The sequence below is a fragment of the Athene cunicularia genome (genome assembly GCF_003259725.1).
Source record: "Athene cunicularia isolate RWA chromosome 3 unlocalized genomic scaffold, athCun1 chr3_part1, whole genome shotgun sequence".
Taxonomy (NCBI): Eukaryota; Metazoa; Chordata; class Aves; order Strigiformes; family Strigidae; genus Athene; species Athene cunicularia.
This window is the reverse complement of record NW_020799097.1, coordinates 103913078-103940561: the sequence shown is the minus strand read 5'-3', so window position 1 is coordinate 103940561 and position 27484 is coordinate 103913078. Positions and strand designations below refer to the sequence as shown.

The following is a 27484-nucleotide window of genomic DNA, read 5'->3' as shown; positions in this document are numbered from 1 at the left end:
AAGAATGACTTCAGTACATTGTGTTGTTACAAACCAAAGGCAGGTGTACTATAAAGTCCATAAGGGTATTGTTGTACCAATCCCTGAAATACTGATATGGCCTATAGTAGAAATTTGGTCACTTTGGTTTGTATATTATAGATTTTTACTTTTTTCACAGACTATATCCCAACAGAAAGCTTTTGACGTAATAATTTTTTTGGAAGAATTTTAGCTTTGTTCTCCAAGATTCTTTCTCTTGACAAGCTCTAGTATCTTCTTTAATTCTGCTGAGAAAATAAACAGAAGTTTGAAAAATCAGTCAGAACATACACAATTTGTTAGATTGTCATTTCATCATGGTGACTGCGCAAGGGAGTGCTCAGCCTCTTCTAAACTGAGGGCTTTTGGTAAAATAATGCTAATGTTAATCTCTCAGATTGTAGTTATACCTAATGTTGCACTACTACTTATTTTCTCTATAGAATTAAAATTTTGCAGCTTTTTTATGAGATGGAAGATAAGTTTTAAGAACAGGTAGAAAATCTCTAACTCTTCTCTCTCTCCCACACTACCAATTCAGAAGATTAGTGGTCATGAATATAGTAGCTACTTTAGTGACATGCTAGCAATAGCTAGAGTAGTCGTGTTTCCCCTGTGCTTTCTTCTTCTGTCATATTTTGAAGCCTATTAGCTATAATATGTGCTTTCTGACATTCTTGGACTTTTTTTCTTCATTACCGAGAGCTTCATATTGTCTAGGAGGTACTGTTAGGGTCCTAAACTTTATTTTATAGTGACACACGTATTTACAATTTGCCATCCTTTCCCCAGTGAGACTGTTCAGATGTGAAATAGCTTCTTTCCTATTTTTTTTTTTTAAGCAAAACTGTCTACTGAATTAGATGGTTTGGATCATACCTTTTCTCATTAACTGAGTTGTGAATACTTTTCAGCCTTCTCAGTATAATATATCTTGTTATAAACTTGGTTTATACGTTTCAGTTGTCGTTTGGAGTCTTCATTTGCGCTTGTGAATGATGTCATTAGAGATCTCTGCCTTTTTTGTTTAGGAGGATTTTATGAGGGAAAGTATTTGCATTACCCAGAGAGAGAGAGAGGAGTATTTTTATTGGTTACTAAAAATTGCAGTTTAATGATGAAAACATGTGAATAAAAACTTACATATCCTATTTAATAGGTGATGCAAATTTCCTTCCTTAAATTTTTTTGTTGTTGTTTTGAAATGTAAGAAATCTGGACACTTACTTACAGATCTTTCTTCTCTGAAGTTTTTGCATTGGTGTAATGTCCTGAGTACAGACCTGATGAGTTTGGGGGTTTTTTTGGGGCTTCTCCTAGAAGACCTTTTTCCTCCCCAAAGCTTTGCAGGTGGTTGCATTTGTGTCTGAGGAGTCCTCTGGTGGGACCTGCTCTGAGTCCATGGACCACAGTCCTTGACAGGAATCTGGCTACTGGCCAGAGTTGCACAGTTTGAAACAAAGTTTCAGACAGTTTGCTGCTAGAATAGTACTTAAGTGGGTGGTGATGAGTACTAAGCATGTATTAACTTCTGTATGCTAATGAACTTCTGTCTTCTCTTACAAAGGATACCGTGATGCAGAAGTTGGTTGGATACAGACTGTAGAGGACCTTCATGAGAGGGAAACTGAGAAAATGGACTTTTCTCCTTATGGAAATGCACAGGGGCCAAGCAGAGTAGCTCAGTTCCTTGTGATCTATGCTCCGAGGAGAGGCATTCTGGAAGTGTGGAGCACACAGCAAGGGCCTCGGGTTGGAGCCTTCAATGTGGGGAAATATTGTAGGTAAGAAACAGTTAGCAGGTAGGCTGTGCTGCTCCAGTAAAGTGATACATGGATATTCCAGTGGTAAAAGTGGAAAGTGCTGGCAGGTGCTTTTTTCACTGCCCACAGTTCTTCTACTGAATGCAGATTGTTGTTGTTCTGTAGAAGGGGCCTTTGTTATGTTTCATCACTCTACCATCTTTCCTGATAAACACATTTAGCAGCTGTTAAACCTTAGCTTTATAAAATTTGTCGTCTTTTAATTCAGTGTCTGGAAGGGGGGGGAAGGTTGCTAATTTGTTCTTTGCTGTAAAGGTTCTGTTTTTTGTTGGTTTTAGGTTGTTATATCCTGGTTATAAAATAATGGGTCTAAACAATGTGACCAGTCAGGGATGGCAGCCCCAGACTTACCAGATATGCCTTGTTGATCCAGTCTCTGGAAGTGTAAAAACTGTCCATGTACCTTTCCATTTAGCACTGAGGTAAGGACTTTCTGTGCACTGTATAACCAAATTAATTTCATTATTGGTTTTGGAAACTATGTTTTATTTAGGGAGAGCAATTCTGGTGTTCCTTCTCAAGCTGAATAGTACTCTGGTAATAGTCTCATCTATTTGTATTCATTAACTTGATTTTTATTAATGTGATGCTATCTTCAAGTAGCATAAATAATAAAAAAAAAATTCTGAATCATTAACTTCAGTTCTCTTCACTCATACAGTTACAATTATTTCCCTTTAGTGACAAGAAGAGTGAACGAGCAAAGGATATGCATCTAGTGAAGAAGTTAAATGCTTTACTCAAAGCTAAAACCTCAGATCCAGGTAGGTTCTTTTGTGTCATTTCTTAAGATTGTATGTTATCAAATGGCTCTTGTATTATCTGTCTTGTAAGTGTACAAACACAGGTATGATTGCAGTGCATTCTGACAGGTGTATGTGCTATGAATTATGATCTTTAGCTTGTATTTTTTTCATAAACTGCCAGGTTAAATTTATGTCATACCAAGAACCCAGTATAAACCTTTTCTGCCATGTAAATCGTAACTAAACTGTACTTTGAGTGCTTACATAAAACATATTTACAATCCATTAAGCTATGTAAATAGAGTTCAGCTTTTGACTCTGGATATCCTTCTCTAAGTAACATGTATTTCTCACAGAAGATATATTTTAAATAAGAGATGCCACTGAGCTGTTACTTTGTTTCATTTTCCCCAAGCTTATTTTGGCAACTTTTGTAATATCATCTTCACCTCTATACTATGAACCCCTGTGCATCTTAAGCGTACAGGTTGACTTTGTTTCCAAAATGCATTTAAGAAATACAGAATGAAGTCATGATTGTCTTTGTTTGCAGATTTGATTGAAGCTGAAGCAAAGGAATTAATACTTGATATCAAATACCCTGCTACAAAGAAACAGGTGAATATTTAGATGACTGTATACTTTAATATTAGGGGAAAAAAATGGTTTTAACAGATTAGAGTGCTAAATATTTTTAAATCATTCAGTGGTGGTTTTTTGTTTGTTTGGGTATTTTTGGGGGGAGGTGTTTTTGGTTTTGGTTTTTCAGAACATATTGACTAGAATTAATTTTGACTTGTGACTTCCCCAAGGCATCTTCCATGATAAAAGTCAAAACAATAAAAAGAGCGCAGACTTCTATGTAGGATCAAATTGTGCCACAAGTATACGTGAAGACAAAATACAGATGAAAAATCATTGTAGAAGTTGTGCTACTGTTGCCTTACCTTATATGTTTTTACAGTAAAATTAAGCAAATGTTTAATTCTGTTGAACGTCTGCTTAACAGGCTCTGGAAAGTGTATTGACAAGTGAACGTGTGCCACTTTCGTCTCTCACAAACATCACTCAGACATTAATGGATAATTTAAAAAAACAGGGTAGGTGGATATTTATTTTGCAAATACGGAGAGGCATTTGCACTTTGTCTGCAGTGCTATAAGGCTATTGTAGAACTGTTCTGTTCCACAGGGAGACCAGACTTGGTCTGTTTAGTTTTGCTGCTAGATATCACAGGATGTTGCTTCTAAATATTTTATTTCTTTTAATGCAGACTGCAAATAGCCTTCTAGTAAGTATGCTTTGCTATGCTTGCTATGTGCCTAGTAACTTGTGATTATATTAAAAAAAACCCAAACCAAAAAAACCAACTAGGCTGGATACATGCATCCAGTAAAAGCTTGCACCAGAAAGAAGCTTTCACAGATCTTTGCCTGTAGATGTTTTAGTTTGTTTTCTCTCTCCAAGGAAGGCAGTAAGGATATGGTACTTCAGATATGTGAATTTTAATGTATTGGAAGTAAAAAATCTTTATCTCTGAGGATCTGAGCTCTGGCCAGATGCCTAGTGTCTTGGTAAACTTCACTGAAGCTACATTTCATATGTTTTGCTAGAGATCTCAGAGCCAGTGTCAGAAAATGTCATTACCCATTCAAAATCTTGTTGCAGAAAGTCTGCAAGATTGTGTCTTTGAAGTTATACGCTTGGATCTTTCTAAATGGGGAGAATTACCTTTATGCTTGAGGTGACCCTATTTTGGAAACCCAGTCGGGTATTGAGAAATAGAGTTGGAGAAGCATGTGCCTACCACTTTCTTTGCATGTGTTGGGACTTCTCAGCAATAGAAGTCTGCTTTTTTTTTGTTACCGGTGGATTCATTTCAGCTTGTCAGAAGATGAGTCTTCAGCAATAGGAGTCAAGAAATCACTACCACTCTTGAAGTCCTGAATGAACCATTTGTCAATTAGAAAGGCTGTGTCCCTTGTCCTGTCTCAGTGAGAACATGACAACACGTTTTTGTATCCTCAAAGCTTTGAGAGGAAATCTTTTTTTCACTTATATCAGTGTTTCTGTTTTGTTTTGGTTTTTGTTTGGTTTTGCCCATTTTCTTGAAGTAGATAGAGGAGATTGAGAGCTTCACACATGTAGTTCTCTACCTAATTTTGGTCTAGCATTATCCATTTCTATTAGAACTCCTAAAAACCCAAAGAAAATTGGAAACGTGCCCTTCTACACTGAAGGGAGATTGACAGAACTGTATACTTACTGAGGTCTGTTTGTTTGAGTGTGTATTTGCCATCGTTAATCTCTTATTCTCATACATAACATTATGTCCTCACAGTCAAAATAAACAAATTTGGCTGATGTTCCAGCCTTCTAATTTCAGAATAGTACTGGCATATCCTTCCACTTGTGTTTAGTAGGTAAAAGATAATGTGAAGCAGATGCTGGACTCTCTGAATTCTGTGCTTGTGAAGAAAAGGTCAAGTGACTGTGTGGCAAACCCTGTGCATTTATCTTTCATTTAGAGGATTTTTAATAGCAACGTATTGAAAGTGTCTAAGGGTTCGTTGGGGGAAAATTGTGTTTAGAGTCTGTTTCAGGTGAAGTTGATATATTCAAGAGATACCTTTTGTATAGAAAGGTCCTGTTAAGATCTCTCTAAAATGCATTCTTTTAAAACAAGTATGTTCAAATAGATTTTTTTTTTTCAATTGTGTTGGTGTTATTCCTATATTCTTATTGCTTTACTTGTTACTGAAATTTGAATGTTGATAGATACATGACATTTCTGAGACCAAGATTGTAGAAATACAAAAGGCAGTGTCTTACAGCAATTAAATTGAATTCCTATCAGTAGATATCAAACTCTCTTCTGATGCAAGGAATATGCTAAAAATATTGGCAGATGAATAAAAGATTTAGTACTCTTGATAAAAGAAAGTATGTTTGAAACTTAGGATATTTCAATTTTTGGCAATGTCTCGTTTGGCCTTAAACCTGGAAAACACAATAGATTTGTCTTTGTTCAGTTCCACATTGTCAACCTCATTCAGTTTAAAAATGAGCCTGATACCGTTCTTGTAAAAATAGTGTTTTACACTGCTGTGAATTAAATATAATCATTGCAAGGAGCAGTGCATCAAAAAATTTCACTGAGACACATAAATCCTCCAGTTCTAATACTTTATTAGGAGGAGTTTAATGCAGCTGTAAAGTATGTTTCACTGTTCCAGGCAATGTATTCAAGTTCAAATGCAGTTTTATTTCTCCTCAGAGCTTGAGTGTGTGGATGAAGGACTACTACAGTTCTGTGCAAACAAGTTAAAGCTGTTACATCTTTATGAACTAGTTAGCAAACTGAATTCCCAAACGATACAGAAAGACGCTTCACCGTCAGATAATGTGAGTAAATAAAAAATTCAGTTGTTTTATAGAATCAAGTGATGATTTAAGCATAAAAATAAGCATTCAAGGTCTCAGATAAAATAAGAAGGTAAGCCGTTACTTGTTTTTGTAGCCTGGAACTTTTAATGAAGTTATTGTTTTATAATGTCTTGTTTTTTTTTTTTCCTTCTCTGTAAAAATGCCTAGTAATTCATCCAGCTAATATTCTTTAGCAGTCACATAAATTTGAGACAGAAGTGAAAATGGAACCCAGGATCTCTGGATTTCAGTCGTTTATCCAAAGTACATAGTATATTCATTAACTTTGTTTAGTTTTGGAGGGGTATTTTGGGACCAGTAGAAATTACTAATTCTGATCCTTGCTTGTGTAGCATTGTAATTTGGCTTGTTTTTTGGTGTAATTTTTAAAACTGCTTATACATTAATAAAAGCCATGCAGAGTGGGGTTATATATTGTTTGCTATCTGATGGGTGATCGTTATACTATCAGCAGGATCTAACTATGGGAAATGTATCTGCTGAAGTCCTTAAAAATGAAACTAGACAAGGTCTTCATTTGAGCAATATGAATAACTGATTTTGAGATTATTCAGTCACTTTGGTCCTTCTTAAATACAGCTTTAATGTTCAAAACAAAATATTTTGACTCTTCTACTATTGTTTTAGTTTCTACTGTGTTTTGAAAAACATCTGTTTACATTAGTCTTGTGATGAGGGGGTTTTTTTTTGCTTTTAAGGACTTGGCTAAACTGCTTCGACTGGAAGACAAAGATTTTCATAGGCTTGAAACTTTACTGGAGAACTACAAGAAAGAAAACCCTCAAACTGCTGTTCAGTTTGCTGATGAGAAGGATGATGTAATGTCTGTGAAAATGTTCTTAGAATATTTGGAATATGAAAAGGACATGATTAATGTGAAAAATATGGAAGATGGAGAATATGTGGCTTTAGGTAAGAGCTACTGAACTGTCTGTCAAGTTACTTAAAAGACTGATTATAATCTAAGATGATATAAATATTTTAGCCTTAATTTGGGGGCCTTAACAAGCTGATGTGCCTTGAAGTAGTATGTGACAATGCTAGTTCCAGACTCTTGCCCTTAGCCATAGGACAGATCTTTCTACCTAGGTGGATATTAATACAAGGTAACCACATCTGTGGATATAATTACCCTAAATCCATGTTAGCACAGTTCATTTGTAAGTTGGAGAGTGGTAACTATGCACTTCACAGAGCAGCTGTATCCTGTAGTCTCTTTTTGTGGTCACAGCACAGTTCATGACAGGACTGACTTTAGCCTCAGAGATGGCAGAGCTGACCAGAGGTAGCACAGGACCATTAGGTGAGGGAATAAGGACCCCTCATTTGTGGAGTTGGGGAGATTTTGCACAATATTAATCTGAAATATTATGGGTGGGGAGAGTGTCTGGGGTGTCTGTTGAGGTGTGGGATGGGATTACTGTTTGTAGTCTGCTTTACTTGGCAAATCTGTTCCAAACTGTCCTTGAGGGACTCTTGAGCAATAGCTATAGAAGCACCTTGAGTTAAATCTGTCTCAAAGGCACTGTATTTCCAATTGTTTATTTTCTGGCAAAATTTTTGTGCAAACACAGAATTCTGTGCACAGGCATTGTATGGTGTTCACTTTGTAGCATCCTGCTCCTTTTAGCTTTAATTGTCAGACTTTGAGAGGAACTGGGATTGAAAAGTTAACCAGAGGATCTTGGCTTTCATCTGTGTGAAGATCAAAGACTGATTCTAAGTAATCTTAGAATTTGCATTTTCTCTACCATAACACTATACTTGGTTTTAAGAACTGGGGTAGAAGTACTCTAGTCCCCATGCCCTTGGACAGGGATCACCTGTAACTTATTAGGGTGTTCAGCTGTAAACAAATACAATTGAAACATGGATGTGGATGTCAAGCCAAACAGTTTAGATGGTTTCTTGAAATTCTTGTTTTTCCAGTTTTCCCCTACCTCAAAGGGACATTCATGCTTTTTGTAGTACTGATAATTTATCAATTATGTAACTGTTTGGGTTTTTTAATTGGTTGAAGTACCACTAGTTTGCTGTATAAGATACAACATGCTGCCACACAGTTATAGGTTACTCCGTGGATAAACTTGTCCAACATTTGAAGCCATTCTTTGAATTGAACAAAATGTGTAATCCAGTGTTGTGACTTAACCCCGCAGGTAGCTAAACACCACACAACTGCTCACTCACTCCCCACACCCCCAGTGGGATGGGGAAGAGAATTGGAGGAGGGGGGAATAATTCATGGGTTTTGATAAAGACAGTTTAATAGGACAGAAAAGGAAGGGGAAATAATAATGATAAAAGAATTAGAACATAGCAAACAAGTGATGTACAATGCAGTTGTTCACCACCCACCAAGCAATGCCCAGCCAGTTCCCAAGCAGCAGCCCCTGGCCAGCTTTCCCCTTAGTTTATATACTGAGCATGACATCATATGATATGGAATATCCCTCTGGTCAGCTGGGGCCAGCTTTCCCGGCTGTGTCCCCTCCCAGCTTCTTGTACCCTCCAGCCTACTTGCTGAAGGGGTGGAGTGAGAAGCTGAAAAATCCTTGACTTAGTGTAAACACTGCTTAGCAACAAAGACAACAATAGTGTGTTATCAACATTATTCTCATCCTAAATACAAAACACAGCACTATACCAGCTACTAGGAAGAAAATTAACTCTGTCCCAGCTGAAACCAGGACATCCAAGCAGTACAATAACCTTTTTTTTGTTATAAATACATCTTCCATATGACTCCTGTAGTGGTAGGAACATTTATGTTCTTTGTAATGAACCTTATTCTCAACTAAGGGTAAACCATCAGGGTATCCTGGATGTAACTTAGTGTTTTGTACTGCATTCAGTGGGACCTGGTCAGTACATGATAGTAGAGTGTAAGGGGAGAGGCTGTGGCTTTAGATGTCATTCTTAATGTCAACTAATTTTTGATTCAGGCAGCTTTTTCTTCTGGAAGTGTTTGTGTGGGGAGAGTTCCACAGAGGAAATGTGTCATGCATTGGAATCAGCAGGTTTTAGCCCTCAAATCTTGTTGGTAAGATACTTATTACATGCTTTAAAACTTTGATTTAGTATTTTGAAAACAAAACACTGAAAAGAAAAATTCTGAATGTTGACCTTTGGATTAATGTTGTATTCAGGCTGTGTTCAAACACCATTACATTCAGTTCTTTAGATGCTCATATTTGTATTTCCCACTTCAGAGATTTCAAAGAAAAGAATAAAGAGGAAAAATCTTCCAGCAGAAAATGTGGGTATTCATGTGGGAATGTCTAGAGTATGCATTTAGGACAAAAAGTGTTATAAACTTTTGCTGAAGATTTCTTCTACAAAGAAGCAAAAATTATGCAAGCAATTAATTTTAAGTACTGATATATTTGTTAGACTTCCCTTTGGCAAGCCAGCAAGGAAGTTTAAAAATAATTAAAAGTAGATTTTTCAGAATTGCTAGTAGTATTCAGACAATCATCTTTATCTTTCATCTGCATGTAATTTTAGTCTTTTGCTACTTTTCTTCCATCCAGTACATAACAGTGGAAATATGTATTTCAGTATTACTTGCCTGTGTTAAGATTTTTAGCTGTAATATTAATAACTTACTCATGTTTACCAAGTTGAGATTGGTTACATACTGGTATTAGCGGGCTGTGCCTTCAAAAGAGAGTATTTTCTAAGATATCTTTCTAAATGAAAGATACAGATTGTATTGTTTCATTTTAAAGTCTGTCATGGGGTGCCTTATGCAATATATTTTTAACTTTCAATGCTAATATAATAAGGGTTCATGAATATAACATTTCTGCTCCATAAAACAAGATTTTTCTGAGAAAGTGTTTCCATTTTTGCATTAGATATATTGCAATATTAGAGTTTCATTCTATTGCTTTAATTATTTTTTTTTAAATTTATTTTTTTTATTTACAGTCACTCCTTCTCAATTTATGGCTTTCCAGGGAAAGAGAGATTCTAGACAAACCAGATTCTGTCAGTTGCCTTCACACTATGCTGTCACTCCTGAGCAAAATGAAAGGTGAAATGTGCATTTGGAACACTCAAACACAACTGAGAACTAGATGGTCCCTTCCAACCCAGATCACACTATGATTCTATGAATATTATGTTTGCTACTCTGGCTAGCCTGTATTATCCCTTAGGGTTTTTTTCCCTCACAAATTATAAGAGACCTAAATCCTGCATGTCAATAAACTAACTAAAAGTGTGATCAGAATCTGAAGAGTGTCACAGTTAAAGGCCTGTTTCATGCTGTGTAGTTTCGCTCTTCACCAAGTCGACACAACCCCTGTTTGGCACCAGAAGGTGTCTGTCCAGCTCCCCTTCCTTCCTTTTTTTGAGTGTATAGTCCTGCCCCTCTCCCTTGTGCTGACTGGCTCTCAGTTGCTTTAATTTATTGAGACATTGTTATTCTTACAGCATTTGTACACTGAACATCTCAGTAACTTAAGGGTTACTCTATGAAGTCAGCTTGCTGTCGTTTGGGTTCTCTTGCCTCACACAGAGCTGCTATGGGATGTGTCTGTGCCAGGCTCCCTTATGTCGGCTTCACCATAGGGCACTGTTATCATCTTGAAACTGGAAGCGTGAATAAGCTACTGCTGCCGTCTGAATAAATAAATTCTGCTGAACATGAGGTGGCCTGAAAAGAGCCAGCTTGAGTACATTGAATATACGTGGCATCTTGATATCACAAAAGAAGCTGTCTGCTCATATTACAAATATGTAATATTTCCTAGATCTAGTAAGCGTGTAGCAGGTTCTCTTGCCTGTTACCTACAAATGAAACTTGGAGAACAAGTAATTGACACTGCTCTTTATTTGAAATTTGAATTATAATCTAGAAATTTTATGCTACATATCTAGGAAAAGATAATGTAGAGTAATTGGAAATTGCTCCTAATACAAGCTGTAAGTGCTGTTTTCAGGGCTAGTTGCTGCTTTACTAGTTTTAATGACGCCCAGGGACCCAAGCTGAGTTTCCTACTCTCCCTGTCACTACAGTTGCGATAGATGAGTCCTGGGACACCCAGTCAGTTTCTCCCTGGTGGCAGCAAATGCGTACAGCTTGTGTTCAGTCCGAAAATAATGCAGCTGCCTTGTTAACTGCTCACGTTGGACATTCTGTAACTGCACAGATAATTGACAGTGTGACAGAGAAAAAGGTAAGTCATCTTGGACCTCCTCCTTCTGTTTTATTTGCTGTATCAATTCCATACAATTTGATGTCTTTATAATAGAACAACTTCCTCAGCATTCACTGTCATTTTAACAGGGACACAAGCATGCTGTTCTGTAAGCCTAAAAATTTGTATTTGAATTTGAAAAATGTGATGCTGAGGTGAATGAATGACCTATCAGAATCGTTTATTAAACATATTTAAATATGTGATGGGAATTATACAGTGAGTTTTTCCCTTGACAGCAAATGATCTTAACAAACTTAAAGCCTGCATAATTTCCACAAAAATTTGAAAAGTCTGCTGGAGTTTGAATGGTAGACCTGTTTTAACATAGTTGTGACTTTTTGTTTTTAAATATATTGGTGACTTTTCTTAGCATTTATGTTACCATGCCTTCTTAAGGTCATGAGTGTTTGGTTTTCTTGGCAGTATCTTTTCACAACGTTGTGATTAAGACTGTGAAACTGCACACAGCATTGTAATTCAAGATGGAAAAAGTATTTCTGTTCCTAAATAGCACAAGACATGTGTTTTACTATTTATCTTAACAGATTAGATGGGGTTCAGGTGATGGTCAGTCTTGTAAATAGACTGCCTTATAAATTATAACTAGATTACCAGGAAGTGTTTTAGTGTTTTTGCACATTCGTCTTAACTATTGCAATTCTGTGTATTAAAATTGTCAGTGTTGCCCAAATAGGAATGTTGGTATGTTGCAACATATTATGCTTTACCAATATGCTCTCTTCTTTATCATCTATTTTTTAATACTGTAGGAAATTGAAATGAAGGTGGATTAATCATATATGTAGGGAATGTGTGTATAGTGGAGAAATTAAAATTAAATCTTTTTGAAGGGATTCTAACCCACTTTTCAACTAAATGTGAACTTAAAAATGGGACTATAATATGACTTTTCAGGTCCTTTTATTTCCTTAGGCTTTCATTTAAGAACCTGTGCATCTTGTGAGCAGTGTGGTATATTAATTGATCTTTGCATAGTAGTTAATGTACGTACTTTGAACTAAATTAAAAAATGCAGTAGCTCTTGGGATATAGCTTTCCATTTTAATACTATTTTAATACTAATTTTTAAACAGAACTTTGAATGGACAGACCTAAAACAGTTCGTATGTTCTGTTAGTTTTCCCACATAATTGTAGGTTCAGACACGGAATCCTGGGAAGCACTTTCCCTTGATAGTGAATATTGGAAACTTTTGCTGAAACAGTTAGAGGATTGTCTGATACTTCAAACGCTACTGCATAGCAAAGTGAACAAAAGAACAAAAAGAGTTTCATCACTCCAGACTGAGCCTTTGAGCAGGCTTTCTGTAAAGAAATTGCTTGAAGCTGGAAAAGGTATGTTTTTTCTCTTGGAAAGATGGTTGATTGTCTTTCTAATAGACTCTGAACTATCCTTACCTACTTAATGATATACGCTACACTGGAAATTGTTCTGCTGCTTGCTTTTCTTAATTTAAGACCCAGTGCAAACCACATATAATACAGCTTTAAAATTGTAAAAGGGTGTTACTGTAAAGACTGCATTGTAAACCTCCAATCGATTACGAAGATTTCTAATTGGTAGAGTTATCCTTATCTAATTAATGGTAGTAGTTAAAACTCATATGTCCTCTCTTGTCCTTCGATTCTGAACCATAAATCTTCTGGGATACGTCGAGATACATTGACTATACCTCATACTTCTTTGTTTGTTTTTGTTTTTTTTTTTTAAATGTCCTAGGAGGTATTGCTGACACTGTAGCAAAGTGGGTTTTTAAGCAAGGCTTCAGTCCTCTTGTACTGAATTGGGCCCAACACAAAACCAATACAGATAGTACTGAAGAATCTGTAGAAATGCACGCTAATATCTTTCTTGAGGAACCAGAAGCAGATGCAGGCTTGGAAACAATCATAGGTAAGAAAATAACATGACTTTTTGTAATTCTAAATGTCTGCAGAGATGTTTTAGTTGCTATTTTTGTGAAGTAGCAGAAATTACAGTGGGAAGAGGTCTGTCTTGTAACTTCAGATTTTCTTTTTCTAGAGCTGCTGCAGCTAGCATATCAGCAATTTCCATGTAGTCTTGAAGTGGATATACTTCATGCACATTGCTGTTGGGAATATGTAGTACAGTGGAATAAGGACCCAGAGGTAAAAGAATTTCATTTGTGGGGAGTAATGGTTAAGAACATCTCAATAAGAAACAGTTTCACAAGCTTGTAATAATTCATTAAAACTTTAAATACAAAGACTGACTTTGAAACCATACTAGTCACAATTTTCCTGTGATAAGTGGCAAGCAGAAATTGAATTGAGAAGATGAATGCGGGTCCTGAGACTGAATGGCATCTCACGAAGACAAGACTGTATGTTTCTAAACTATCAGATTATCAAAACTGGAATTGTGGAAACTGGATTCAAATAAGCAGCATGAAGAAATGTTTTGACTGTATTTTGTGCAAGTACAAAGCAGTTTAAGTACTGAAAAATAGTGATGAACCTTTTTTCTGTTCTAAATATGGTAAAACAGATCACAGAATATGAAATATGTTAGACAGAATCCATTCCATTTAAAGAGGAAAGAGGGATTCTTAGATTTCCTGGCTGCTGCTGGAAATTGTCACAGGAGAAGGAAAAAAGTTCCATTTTCCACTGCTGTCCTATAGTTTCTCTAATATTGAAAAATACTGTCCTAAATTCAGATGATATTAAAATTGAAATTATCACTTCTTAGATCTGTGCAACATAACAGTTTGCTATAGAAGTTCCTTTGAGATTGTTAAAAATTTACTCCATCATAATGAAATGGAGTAAAAATTAATCTTTCTAGCACAAATGGATTTTATATCTGAAAAATAACTGTAATCAGTGGAGGTACCTTTCAGCAAAGGTTACGTTAGCAGTATATACACTAAAACAAAACCCTGAAAATAGTGCTGAAGTCACAATGTGTTTCATGATTACTGAAAGATACTTTGCCACATGCATGTATGTTTGTCACATAATAGCAGAGAAGATTACAGTATCAGAATAACGTTTTATTCCTGTCAAAAAATAGTACCTTTAAAATGATCTACCTGGGCCTTTAAGAATCAATAGTTTACATTTAAAACAAGTTTTGAATAATGTAGTAACTTGTTGTTTTACTTTTTTGTTTTATATAAGGAAGCATGTGTCCTCATTAGTTCTATAGATCATCTGAGATGCATCATTAACGCTCATGTTCAGCATGGTAAGTATGAAGCTATTATTAAAAATTATCTTGAAACTGTAAAAAACAGAATAAATTACTGTTTGTTGACTACTGTCAATGCATGCAGTTTGTAGTAGTGATGGAAATTTTGTCTAAAAAAAACCCCCAAAACTTTCTGCTGATGTTCAAGCTTTTGTTTTTCATGTTGAAACTATGTTTTCATCAGAACCATGAAAATAAGTTGCTTAGGTAAAGTGAATGTGTTTAACTAAAAATATTTTTAAATAAAATTGCTCTGAAACTTTAATTTGTACTTAAATAGCGGCATATGCTTCTTGCAGTCAATTACTTTTCATACCCTTCTTGATACTCTGTTTTAGTGAATATAATGACAGCTGTCTTTTTTGTAGACTACTTGTGTATGCAAATAAGGTGCACTCTATGCCTAAAGCACTAGTTTTACCACCAAAGTTTAACCCAGCCCGCTTAGTACAATAATTTTAATGAATGATTCATTGCAAGGTTGTCTCCTCCTGAGAAAACTGAAGTCTGAGTATAAAGCCGTGAGGATAACTCACCATTCTTGTTTCATTCACCATCCTTTTTTAATTTCCTCCTCCCCATTAAAGGAACTTCGGCTCATGGTTTTTCACTCTGTAAGATCTTTTTTCTGTTCACTTGGAGTTTACAAGTTTGCAATTGTTCTAGGTATCGCTCTGATGATGTGGAATACATTCATAGTAAAAAGGCTTTCTTCTGCTACGTATCTAATGGACAAGGTGAGTGCAGAATTGTGACTATTTTTGAGGCTGCATTTTTATTATTAACTGAAAAGTGAAACTAATATTATTAAACCATTATTTTAAAAGAACAAAACAAATTTGGAATATCTTTGATTTAAGCATCAAAAAAGCCCTGCTTAACTTGTGGAATCAATGAAGGAACGCATATTTTAAAATATCAGATCTGTGGAATGATCAGCTATAGGCAGCTTTAACAGCTGATCAGCACTGACTGATGTGTAGTGAAGACTTGATGTGCAGTCTTAGCTTGTAATGGCTAAATAACAAGTATTTGTGAAACAGTTTGAAACTATGTATGTGTGCATCTATAAAATTTTAAGTTGGAAAAACAATAACTTGAAGTGTTTTCTCTGTGCCTCTTTCCTGGTAAGTTATTCCTGTGAAAGTTTCAGGTTCCCACAAGCAGCAGCTTTTCCTAATGTTGTGGTCCAAGTTTTGCACGTATGAGCTCTTACTCTGCAAATTGCAGAACATTTTGTGGATGTTGCACATTTTTAACCATCACTACCATTGTAAATCAGCTTCTCTTCCAGTGTGCAGCTTGTTTGCTATGAGTTTTAGCAGTCTTTTGTCCCTGCTAAGCTTCAATTTTTTCATGCTTATAAATATGCAGTGGATCTGTTTACTGGAAGACAATTCTGTTTAGGACTGGAAGACAGTTTAGAATAGTGCTGCCAGTAAGTGGTGGATCTGTTTAAATTGTGTAAGGGGAATTTGCCTATTGGTTTGCTGGATGTAGAGCAGCAGCTAAGTGTGTTTCAGCATAAAAGTCCAGATGCAAAGAGAGAAGTATTGATGGTGGTTTAAAAAACCCCAAACCAACAAAAAAAACCCCAAACCAAAACGCCCAAGAATTTGCTGTCTCGTCTTTTTTGCTTCTCTTTTGCTCCTCTCATTTTTTGCTTTTGCTTTTTATTTTGCTCTATGAGAACTGGAGAATATAATCTTATTCCTGTTGACAAATAGGCTCATCTGTATACATTTGTAGTAGGTGTTACTTCTGCAAAAGCTCTTTTCCAGTTTTTCTGTATGCCTTTGTGTAAATCCACCACCGTTACTTCTGCCTAGATTAATTCCTGCAGGAGAAGAGATAAAGGTTTTTATTAACTGGCTAGTTTTGTACACATCAGTTACCTCAAACAAATATCATGTAATAATGAATGTTGCTAACTTTTAATAGTTACTTATGTATGTTTGAAAGCTGAGAATTAGTCCTTAGGGTTTGTGTTAGAGAAGCAGTAACACAACTGATCTCTTGCCAATTTCCAGAAAAATAGTTTCGGAATCTGTTGGCACTTGATCAGTCCCGAAATTGACAGCTGAAAGTTGTCTTGAATTAAGACTTGTGAACAGCATGATGGATCACTTGAATTCGAGTTTAAATAATCCTGTAATTCAGGACCATGGGATCTCACTTCAGCTGTCATTTAGATTCTGCCATGATGTTGTAATTTTTTTTTTTTTTTTTTTTGTGCCATGGAAAAGAGAATTTCCGTAACTCACTTATGTGTATGTGCTTCATCATGTGCAGCGCATGATTCAACTTGTAGAAACTGGAGCTCAGAGTGACATTCCTAAACAGAATGTGATTGTGTTCCTCCTGAAGAATTCAGATAGGCAAAGCATGGAAACTGTGTAGTAACTTTCTCATTAGACCTTCTCCATCTCAATGAATATGTTGGAGCTTTCGGTTATTCCCTAGTGTTTCTAGTTTCTAATAACATGCTTGGTGTTATAGCTTGAGTTCTATCTTACAGAAATCACTGGGAATTTTTTATCTGCCTTTGAAATTTGAATGAGGACCTTGGGGAGCCTTATTTGTAATCCTAGACTTTGAGAAAGGATTAACTAAATATGGGCATCAGTGATGTTCATTTTCAAGTTGTGTGATCAAACCTTTTTTTGAAAGTAAGCTATGCAATGTGTTGCATTATGTAGCTGTAATGAACTATTTTCTCATTTTATATTAGGAAAATAGTAATAAAAGGTTAAATCGTGGGGTAACAGATATGATGCAAGTTGTTTAATCTTGTTGAAATATTATTAATTTTTTTAAAACAGGTTGGAAAAGCTCCAAAGGACAGATTATGCAGACGGGTAAGTAATACTACTTTTGTTTAAATAGGAAGAAATAAATGAAAATGACTTAATTTTAATACTAGTTTGTGATTTATTTTTGCAAGTTTCAGAAAAATTCAAAATGCAGCCCCAGAAAAAATGTTAGGCATGTTAAGAAATGTAAATTATCTGACGAATTTAGAAGAGTAGTATAACTTCAAATATTATGGAAGGTAGCTGTGAGACTATAACATGACAAATTACTGTTGTTTTTCATGTGTAATTTCTTTAGTTAGAACTTTTTTGGAAGACACTGATATGCTCAGAAAGTGAAATTTATCAAGTGATTACTTGAGAAAGTCTTATTTAGAATTACAGTATTGTAAATGGTTACATTTAACTCTGTTCCTATTTTTCCCCATTATTTCTAATTCTTTTTTGTACTTAAGTGAATACTGATAAATATAACAGGTTAATAGGATGAGCTTAACAATGTGTTTTATGTCAACTACTGTCTTCTCAAACATACAGAGCTAATAAAAGCTTGTTTCAATTCTAACTGAAACAATTTAAATCGTACTGTTTCTTAACAGGACGTAGGTATGGGTGACACAGCAATGACAGCTTTTCTTGGCTGCTGTTCAGATCTTCTGCAAACATTGCTAGAGGTAAATTTTTATTTTTCCTGTAGGAAGTAAGGAACTAATTGATCCAAATTTAATTTTAAATAATATGATTATACTCATTTCTCTATAGTTCAGTTCAGACAAGTATTAATGAACTTCTAGACAATATGAAGTCTTCCTTTTAATTTCACTGGAGAGAACTTGTGATTAAAGCTGTGGTTTTTGCATGGAAGGTCAATATAGATGACACTTTGTGCCTGACTACTTTTCTGTGTTGCTCTGGCAGGCGGATGTTAGTAGCGATGAAATGCATGCTCCCGTCCTAGATACTGAAGATGCTTGGGTGTCGGTAGAAGGACCAGTATCGATAGTAGAACTAGCCCTCGAGCAGAAACGCATTCACTACCCACTTGTTGAACACCAGTTTGTGTTATGTACTATCTTGTACGCCATCATGAGGTTTTCTCTGAAGAGCGTGAAGCCTCTTTCGTTGTTTGATAGCAAGGTATGTCTTTTGAAAGCATTCATCTTCATATTGATACCCTTCTTCGTGGTATCTGTCGTATGGTAGCTTTCACTCTTTAAACAGTTCATGCATAATATTATGAAAGACATTTAGTCCACTGTGGTGCACTAATGAAGTTGTCACCAGTATTCAGGCTGAGACCCAAACCTGCTGCTTTTCCTTGTGAATAAAAGACTTGTAGTGACATCAGATGCATGAAAATCAGCTCCTTATTAATTAGCTGGCCTGAAAATACTGCATGGTAAAAACATGGGATGTCATTTTTTTCTCGTTGCTTTGAGAAGTGCCAGATCAGAGAAAACATAAATATTTAAGGTCAGAAATGTATGTTAGTGTCACTGTTGTATCTATTATGGCTGATGATTATTCCAAAGTCTGGGCATCTTGAAGAGAATAAACAGCTTGTCATTTAATGCATATAAACCACTTAAAAAAAAAAAAAGTCACTGCATTTAAAATACAATATATCTCCAGTCAGAGCTTGACCCTGATACAAAGCAGGTACTACAATTTGAATTTTCCTCCTCCTAGCTTTACCACACTACAATTCTAAAAATATTTAAACACAAAGTACTGGTGTAGACTGCCATTTAATTCCTGCTGTGCAAATTTCTTCTTAGTGATTTACTGGAATTTTATAAATGCAGAATATCACTCCACTTTTGCGTAGGTTCTTGTCTGTGTGCAAGCTCTGATGAAGCAGTTGGGTCTGCTTTTAGCATTTTTACCATAGATCAGATTGCATTGGGTTTGTGCCTTTTTTTCTTTTTTTTTCTTATCTGTTAGCAGAAAGCATTATACTATCTTTTGCCATTTAAGAATGCATATTACATCTCAAGAGTAAAATTAGATCCTGTTCCTGTGCCTCCTTTCTTTTATGTACGACTGTTATTCTCAGCTGCTGCCTTTTTACCTTCACTCACTCAAGACTTCCATTTGTTCTGTGAGCTTTGAGAGAATTTCTAGCAAGTCTTTAGAGAATCTTGACTGATGACTGTAAAAGTGGTTAAAAGTTTCAGACACCATTTATTACCTTATTTCTGACAATGCAAATCACTACCTAGACCTACACATTCATCACTATCTTTTAACATAGGCATTTTTTGGAACTGTTTTCCCGCATCGCTGTGTTAATATGAAACAGGGCTGCCAGGGGTGCTTGGCACTGAGTGTGTCACTGCTGGACCATGGTGGGCAGAAACAAGGGCTACCATGTGCCATTGTTCAGGGGTTTACCTGAAATTTGATTAATCTGTAGTTCAGGATACCTTAAAATTAAATTGTGTCAACATATCAATAGGTAATAGATAAAATGTACTTTTTTATCAGCTAGTTTTCACTTCTTCCTACATATTATGCTTGGTATGTTGGTCTAGAGCCAGGGACCAGGAAATATATCCAGACTTCAGATGATAGTATGTCAGCTCCCTTATTTAGTAGGCAGGTAGTTTCAAGTTTGAAATGTCAAAGATTTGCTGTTATGATTGCATGAACAAAAGTTTTTGCTCTGTGACTTTTTAGAATATTCATTTTTGTCCTCAAAGAGAAATAGAAGATGCAGTACAAATTAAATGTAAAAAATAAGTAGTCTTCTTGGTACGGGATCAAAATGGATTACTTGTATTCCATCAAAATGGATTCCTCTATCTCTGAGGCCTGTCTTTGGTTCTCATTTTTAGGGCAAAAATGCATTTTTCAAAGACCTTACTTCAATTCAGCTGCTACCTAGTGGGGATATGGATTCAAATGTGTTATCCATACGACAACAGGTATGTATGTGTTTTGTACTGCAAGTTCTTAAACTTCTAAAATTTCAATTCTGAAGTAACCTGCAATTTTTGCTTCCAAGTTCCTGGTCAAAGTTGTGAGTGCAGCGGTTCAAACACTATGTTCATCGCAAAAGGCCAAAGAAGTCTCAGAAGAGGAATTGTTTCCTTTTGAAAAGGGAAAGAATTGGCCAACTTTGGCTGTGGACCTGGCTCAGTGTCTTCAAATCTGTGAGGATGTGGTCAGAAGGCATTATGTTTGTGAACTGTATAGTTATGGGATGGATCATCTTGGTGAAGAGGTAATAACAGCTTTTAACATCTTCAATCAGTGCAGCATTATGTCAGATATTCTGCTAAAATTACTTTGTCACTTACTTAAAATGCCTGGAGGGATTAGGCACATAGTATCAGGCTCAAAAAATCCCCAGGCTGAAAAAGTCAGAGGCTGGAAAAGTACTTTTTCAAGACCAATAATTACAACAAGAATAATCCCCAACAAGAATCTGTGTATAGCAACTAGTGGAAACATGATAGGGAGATATATTACTGGTCTGAACCAGTACAGCCTTTTTTATTTTACTATATTTTACAGTCTCAGGAATTTGCTCTTTTGCCTGTAATCTGCTCTTTTATGAAAGGTTTACTAGTCCTTGGACAAGAAAATCCTTCCTTTTCTTGAGGGGAAAAGCAAATGAGATTATATGGAAGATGGGAATGTGCTGCTGAACTGTGAAACAGATCTTGTGTTCATGCTGTTCACTGTGTAAAGTGCAGAGTAATTCTCTGTTCATTCTTGGGCTGTTCTGAAGCTTTTAATAATGTACTTTATTACAGTAACAGGCAACAAAGAGTCTTAAAACTATGCGTCCTTTTAGAAGCTTCTTTTGATGAAGCTTTTCAAGACTTTCGATAAGTGAGCTGTGTCATATTAAATGGTTTCTGGTTCCTTTTTTGTTTTCTATCTTCAGGCCTTTCTTCAGGTGACTGATAAAGAAGTGCTTGCATCACAGCTGCTCATACTAGCCGGACAGAGACTGGCCTTCGCTTTACTTCATACGCAGACAAAGGAGGGTATGGAACTCCTTGCTAGGCTGCCTCCAACACTGTGTACTTGGCTCAAAGCCATGGTGAGTTAAACTCGATTTAGGAAAACGGATTCATTTTCAGAAGCTTCTGTTCACCAAGACCGAGATTACGTCTGAATGGCCCTTTCTTACTAGTGGAAACAAGAATTTGTTCTCTTTTCCTGATGATAGTTCTGTTTCAGGAAGGGTAAAGCAGTTTCATGGATCAGAGCATCAGCTTAATTGAGCTAATAAACCTGAGTAATCTGCTCCATAAAGTTCAGGAGGGCTTATAAGCAGATGGTCTGTAAATTACTCTAATGCTCTGTTTATTCTTTTATATAGGACCCCCAGGAACTTCAAAATGTAGAAGTGCCAATTGCAACAACAGCTAAACTAGTGAACAAAGTCATCGAGCACTTACCGGAGAATCACGGGCAGTACAGCCTTGCCTTGAACCTGATCGAGGCTGTCGAAGCCATCTCATCCTGATGCTCTTGGTCAGCGCAGTTCTGCTATAGCGTGGTGTAATGCATGATTTCACACGAGGCTGAACTTTACAGAAAGAAACTTCCGTGTGGCTCTTGTTAAACAGCGGCAAGAACAATGCTCCCCATCCTAGAATTTCAGAAGGTATTTTTAAATTGGAGTCTATTTTAAATTCTGCACTAGTACAAAGATGTTTAGTTTCTAGCACACTTGTCAGTATCTGAAATGCTTTGTTATTTATTTCCAATGAGTGCTTTTTGCGGTAGTCTAAATTGGATATAGTTGACAGCAGTTTTAGTCTATTTACAAAATCACATCTTGTGAAATTCTGTATCTCATGCTGGCAGGAACTGCTGCAGTTTGTATTCCATGTATGATTTGTTTTTCAAAACAAGCTGTAGAATTACACCTGAGAAGAACGTCAGTCTCTGAAGTTACCGTGTAAAGCCAATACTGCATTTTCAGAAGCTAGAGCTGGTGTTGGGCTCATGCCTTGTCACTGCGTTATACGTGATGGTGACAACTGCACTAGACATAGGATGAAACATGCTGAGGCCTTATGCAAAGGGAGAACAGCCCATGTTAGAAACAGCTTGGGAAGGAGAATCCGGTTCTTCAGACACAAATATGGATTCATTGTTTAGTCCAGATCTCTCAGTATTGTCTCTAGGGTGCTGGGCTTCAGCTGAAACTGGATTTGCATCCCTTTTATTATTAAGCTCTGCTGAGTTTAAGTGGGTCAAGGAATGTCTTTATTGTAAGATTGTTCCCCATCTTATCACTGTAGAAGATGTAGTATGCTATAAATCTCTGCACATGTTAACTTGTAATCAAAAACTGCTTAGTCGACCCAACTTCACTGAAGATCTATAGTACTGAGTACTTTAGCCTTAAAAAAACCCACTTTTATTTATGGTACCTACCAAGAATCATAATAGTGAGTATCTTCACTATTGGAGTGGTATTAAACATGATTATCTTGCATCAGTTAGTACTGTTTACTTTCTACCTGAAGAAAGCCAGGAGAGAAAAATTAAATTGGTGTAAACTGTTTTTGTCTTGAAGTCAGCTGAAATTACTAGCTCCATCTTGTAACTTGCTCCTCTTGCATTACATGTAGGAAACATTCATCGTATTCTGCCTTGCTGGAGACAGAATTTGGTCTTTCTGAAGCATGTGCTGCTGTCACCTAAGGGTTAGACTCCCCCTTAAAAAAAGGTTACAAAGGTTATGGAGGTGGCTTGTTCTACAGAGTCTCCTTCGCCTGTTCAGCATCCCCAGTTCCTAATGACTGCACTTTAATGTAGCTGATAAAGGTTTCTTGGAAAGTTTTGTTACTAAATGTTTGACTTACAGTGATATGAGATCAGACATAGTGAAGAATATTAAGAATAAGTAGCCAGCCCAGGGCTGTGTTTTAGGTATTGACTTCCATAACTGAGGTGAAAACAGCTGTAGGGAAAAAACGGAAGGCAGCAAGATTGTAGAGGTGACTTTACCACCTTGCCTGACAGCACTTCAAACTTCTGCAGAAATGAGTATGCTAGAGCTTTGGTCATTATGGAACCTGAGGAAAACCAAAAATGTTTCTTAGTTGCATTACATTCCTGTATCCTGGTACAGCTGTGTAAAGGATTTTACTGTAACTGAGTCATGTCAGAGCTGACACTACACCAATCAAATCTGTAATGTATTGTAAGTAATACTCTGTACATAGTGCTTTTTTGTGTCTAATTTGCTGTGGATTTGTGTAAATTGATTAAATAAAATTTGAGGTTTCATTGTGTCTTTTCCTTCTGTTTAGGGAAGAGTGGTCACCACCTTTTTTATTCTGTTGTATTTTACAAGAGGAATAGACACCCCAGGGTAGAGAGTATTGGTTCTCTGGGGTTCTACAGCAGTAGCTCCTGACAGTATACAAACTAAACAACAGCTCTTTAACTGTGGAGTTTCACTTAAATGGAAGTAAACACCAAAAGAACACAGGTTGCTAAAACCAAGTAAATTGGTTATTTTGAACCACCCTTTTTATTAAGTTGAAAAGTGATATACACAAGGTATATACATAAGGTTCCTCCCAAACACATGATAATTCAGCTCAGGCTGGGGCTTAAGCATCTGGTTCTACAGGCAGCCTGGTTAGCCACTGCTTCTGTCGACTTCAGTGCTCAGGACGCTGGAGCAGGTTGGGCACAGGCATTTCATCTCACACACTCCCTTTCCCAGCCATGACTTTCAGGCACCGTGGGCAGGGGGTGCTTGCAGAATTGGAAGTGTATCTCCTGCAGCGGGGGCATTTTGCTTTGGCAACTGGCAGGGCTATAACTTTATATGAAGACTCTTCACGGATATCACCACCTGGGGAAGAAAGCATTTCGACTGAGATCGTGTAGGTGTAGTTTGCGCACACAACTCTACATATGGAGCAAACAACGAAGTTTGTTGTAGTGCGGGAGAGAACCAGCTGCTTGGCGCAGCAGCCTGTCTTGAATAGTTCTCGTACCTTCCAAGTTAATCAGAAAGGTCCCTTTGATGATGTTTGCATCTGTAGGCGTTTCCTTCGGCAGCTCGCTCAGCAGGGTTGTCTGGGAAGCCATCATTATTTCATTCAGCTGCGAAACACTGGAAGTTTCTTCAGCCTGCAGTGCCTAAGGGAAGAGAACTAGTTTTCAGACTTGCAGCCTGGTTTTGTTCCTCAGCATCCTCCTGGAAAATATTAAAGCAAAAGTGTATGGGATAGCAACAGCTGTCACAGCCTTGTCATGAAGAGAGTGCAAGTTTGAATACAAACATGTGTGCCTGGATGTATCTAAATATATGCATATATATAATTATGTTTAAATCCAGCATCAAAACTGAGGTCTACCCCTCCAAGATGCTCCATTCTTTAAAGCAAATGAATCAGAGTGGATGATCTGAACCATTAATCTACTTACTCCTGTCAGGAATAAGAAAGAGTAGACAGTGGAACTGCCATGTCCAAGGTTCCCTCTTGTAGCCCCTCACATCAGGAAAGCAGACTGCTTTGGGAGAGCAGTGCCAGTGGTACAACAGGTGCTTCCAAGGAGTCCTGGGCTAGAGGCCAGTCAGCAGTGGTGCAGCTCAGGGGTCAGCAGGGACCCAGGACTACTTAACATATTAACTAATAACCTGGATGATGGGGCAGAGCATACCCTCAGCAAGTTTGCCGATACACGGTGCCAAGGCAGAGGTGGCCTGCAGCATCCTGCAGGAGGAAGGTGCTGATCCTTCCTCGCCCCTCAGCCCTGGCGAGACCCAGCAGTGGCACTGCGTCCAGTTCTGAGCTCCCCAGCAAGAGAGAGATGTCACCTCACAGTGTGAGTCCAGCCATGGGCTGTAAAGATGAGGGACTGGCCATAATGATAATGGAGCATCTCGAGTATGAAGAGAAGCTGGCAGCTGGGACTGCTCATCCCAGAGAAGAGAAGGCTTGGAGAATCTTATCAACGTACAGAAATACCAGATGGGAGGGTGTGAAGTTGACAGAGCAAGTGGTGCCCAGTGACAGGACAAGAGGCAACAGACAGAAATGGAAAGAGGAAATTCCAAGAAAACACAAAACCCTTTTTTACTGTGAGAGTGGTCAAACACTGGCACAGATAGCCTGGACAGGTTATGGAGTCTCCATCCTCAGAAGTATTCAAAACCCAACAGGACACAGCCCTGGGAAACCTGCTGTAGCTGACCCTGCCTGAGCAAGGGGTTTGGGCTATACAGTCTCCATCAGTCCCTTCCAACCTCAACTATTCTGTGATTTTCTGGCAAGTACAAAGCAGAAGAAATTTTACAGAAACTAGTATTTTTTGCTCTATTCTTAGTTGCATATTTTACCTCCATTAATTCAAACAGCAATCCAGGCTCAATTACAATGATGACTTCATATTCCAAAGCATTCTTGCCAGAGATGGACCCAAGAAAGGAGTCCCTCATTGCACATGCACCTTCTATTGCTTCCTCAATGCCAGGCTTCTTCCATGCTGAGTTTGCATTAATCCAGCCAGTACGAAACACACCCTCTGAGTCTTGAAAGCAAAGCAAACAAAGGATTTTTAATTTAGTGTCTTTCTATTCAAGTATTAAATTAATAAAAAAGAACAGCATATCTCTGTATTTGCATTCCTTTTAACTGTGCATTTAAACAGTGCACTAAAAGAATTCCTTAGAAATTATACCTGCTTTACCTTTCTTATAAGGGAGATGCTGGAAAACCTCTTCTGCCAAGTGAGGAAGAATTGGTGCAAAGGACCGGACTACTACATCTAAAGCCTCTGCTAGCACAGTCTGACAGGAACGACGCTTAGGATCTTTTTCTTCTTCACAATAGAGCCTGTAAGACAGATAAAAGCTGGGAAGTATTTGCCTGTTCATGTTACTGATCTTGCTCAAGAGCCATACTTTCAGGACTGCCACTGAAAGCGCAGAAGTCTGACCTAGCTTGCCTTTCTAAGGAAAGATTTTCTTAACTGCCCTTCCTAGGCAAGCACAGTGGTCTGGGTACAGGGCCATCTGCATATACAGCCACATTCTGTCACAGGAAAGGAGATTTTGTGCATGGCATGTTAATTTGCTTCGTCTGTATAGAAAACAATCTTACGGGAGGTGAGCCTGCAGCTCTGTTAGCCCTCTGCTCTGGGTCATCTATAGAACTTAGCATTAGGGCTTTTTTCTTCTTTTCCCTATTTGCTTTCATTCTGGAAACTAAAGATCAGTATAACCCCCAATCAGTATAAGCCCCGACCTCCTTCCCCCATGAAAAAGCCCCTTCAAAATTTACAAAGGTATCAATCAGTCACATCCTTAGGATTCTTCATCTGTTTTTCAGATCAGACAAAGAGATTAGGTTGCCCAGACAAGTGGTAAAAGCCCTTCCCCCTACCTTCCCAAATTCAGATGTGCACACTTCTAGAAATACAAATCCAAGAATCTAAAACTTTATTCAGTTTTAGATACGTACACTTGATTAGCTTTCCAAATGATGCAGTACCCCTAGTGGACAGAATACAGAAGCACACTGATGACAAAAACCCTCAGCTGAAAGCAGCTAAGCCTTCACCTGTGAGATTTAGTGCCCTACAGCACAATATATAACTCTGAAATGTTCTCTGAGATACCTGTATTCACTCAACATCAGCCGGGAATGTTATTACCTCCATCTCAAACTGATTAACTTGTTTTTTCCCTTTTAAAGGCAGCAGTAATGAACTTACCTGTCTTTGATTATGCTGAAATAAAAGTTGGACAAGTTTCTGGAACAGAATGCTTGCAATAATCGAACAACTTTGCTATAATCATATTCTTTATATGCTTCTGTAACCTGGGAGAGGGAGCAGAGAGAGAGAGAAGAACAGTGTATCGGTTTTCATCGCGTGGCATACAATGACAACCCCTGATGAACCTGAACTTACAGAAACAGTAACGAGTGACACAAAGTCTGGGAGAAACTCTTCTTTAAAAGGAGAAAAAAAAGTTAATTCAGTTAACAATTTCAGAAATAATTTCAATTCAAATTGAGGGGAGAGGACAGAGGGAATCCCAGAAATTATGCCCATACTTTCTCATTCAGCAGAATGGTTCTGAGTGACTAAAATGACTAAGTTTTGGACAACAGCAGATTTCCAAAGCTCCAGCAGTTTATGGGTTTGGTTTTTTGTATCCTATTGTATTTCTAAAGACTTCTAATTTGAGGCCT

The 27484-nt window shown here is 37.3% G+C and overlaps 2 protein-coding genes across 2 annotated transcripts in view; one reads left to right on the top strand and one right to left on the bottom strand.

Annotated features, from left to right (window-relative positions):
* The window catches only part of RAB3GAP2 (RAB3 GTPase activating non-catalytic protein subunit 2), a 110096-nt gene extending 86744 nt beyond the window's left edge, over window positions 1–23352 (top strand). The window contains exons 14-35 of the mRNA XM_026844636.1: window positions 1589–1805; window positions 2123–2266; window positions 2526–2608; window positions 3144–3208; window positions 3600–3690; window positions 5868–5995; window positions 6736–6949; window positions 8983–9080; window positions 9971–10076; window positions 11063–11223; window positions 12386–12602; window positions 12988–13161; window positions 13291–13397; window positions 14412–14478; window positions 15148–15218; window positions 17304–17339; window positions 17894–17968; window positions 18213–18431; window positions 20132–20221; window positions 20302–20520; window positions 21190–21348; window positions 21631–23352. Of these exons, the coding sequence (XP_026700437.1) occupies window positions 1589–1805; window positions 2123–2266; window positions 2526–2608; window positions 3144–3208; window positions 3600–3690; window positions 5868–5995; window positions 6736–6949; window positions 8983–9080; window positions 9971–10076; window positions 11063–11223; window positions 12386–12602; window positions 12988–13161; window positions 13291–13397; window positions 14412–14478; window positions 15148–15218; window positions 17304–17339; window positions 17894–17968; window positions 18213–18431; window positions 20132–20221; window positions 20302–20520; window positions 21190–21348; window positions 21631–21777 (2888 nt within the window). The 3' untranslated portion in view covers window positions 21778–23352. The remainder of the gene's footprint in view (window positions 1–1588; window positions 1806–2122; window positions 2267–2525; window positions 2609–3143; window positions 3209–3599; window positions 3691–5867; window positions 5996–6735; window positions 6950–8982; window positions 9081–9970; window positions 10077–11062; window positions 11224–12385; window positions 12603–12987; window positions 13162–13290; window positions 13398–14411; window positions 14479–15147; window positions 15219–17303; window positions 17340–17893; window positions 17969–18212; window positions 18432–20131; window positions 20222–20301; window positions 20521–21189; window positions 21349–21630) is intronic.
* Window positions 23353–23775: 423 nt separating this feature from the next.
* IARS2 (isoleucyl-tRNA synthetase 2, mitochondrial) overlaps window positions 23776–27484 on the bottom strand; it is a 29253-nt gene continuing 25544 nt past the window's right edge. The window contains exons 19-23 of the mRNA XM_026844635.1: window positions 27003–27109; window positions 25977–26122; window positions 25627–25817; window positions 24278–24422; window positions 23776–24132 (exon numbers count right to left, since the gene is read on the bottom strand). Of these exons, the coding sequence (XP_026700436.1) occupies window positions 23981–24132; window positions 24278–24422; window positions 25627–25817; window positions 25977–26122; window positions 27003–27109 (741 nt within the window). The 3' untranslated portion in view covers window positions 23776–23980. The remainder of the gene's footprint in view (window positions 24133–24277; window positions 24423–25626; window positions 25818–25976; window positions 26123–27002; window positions 27110–27484) is intronic.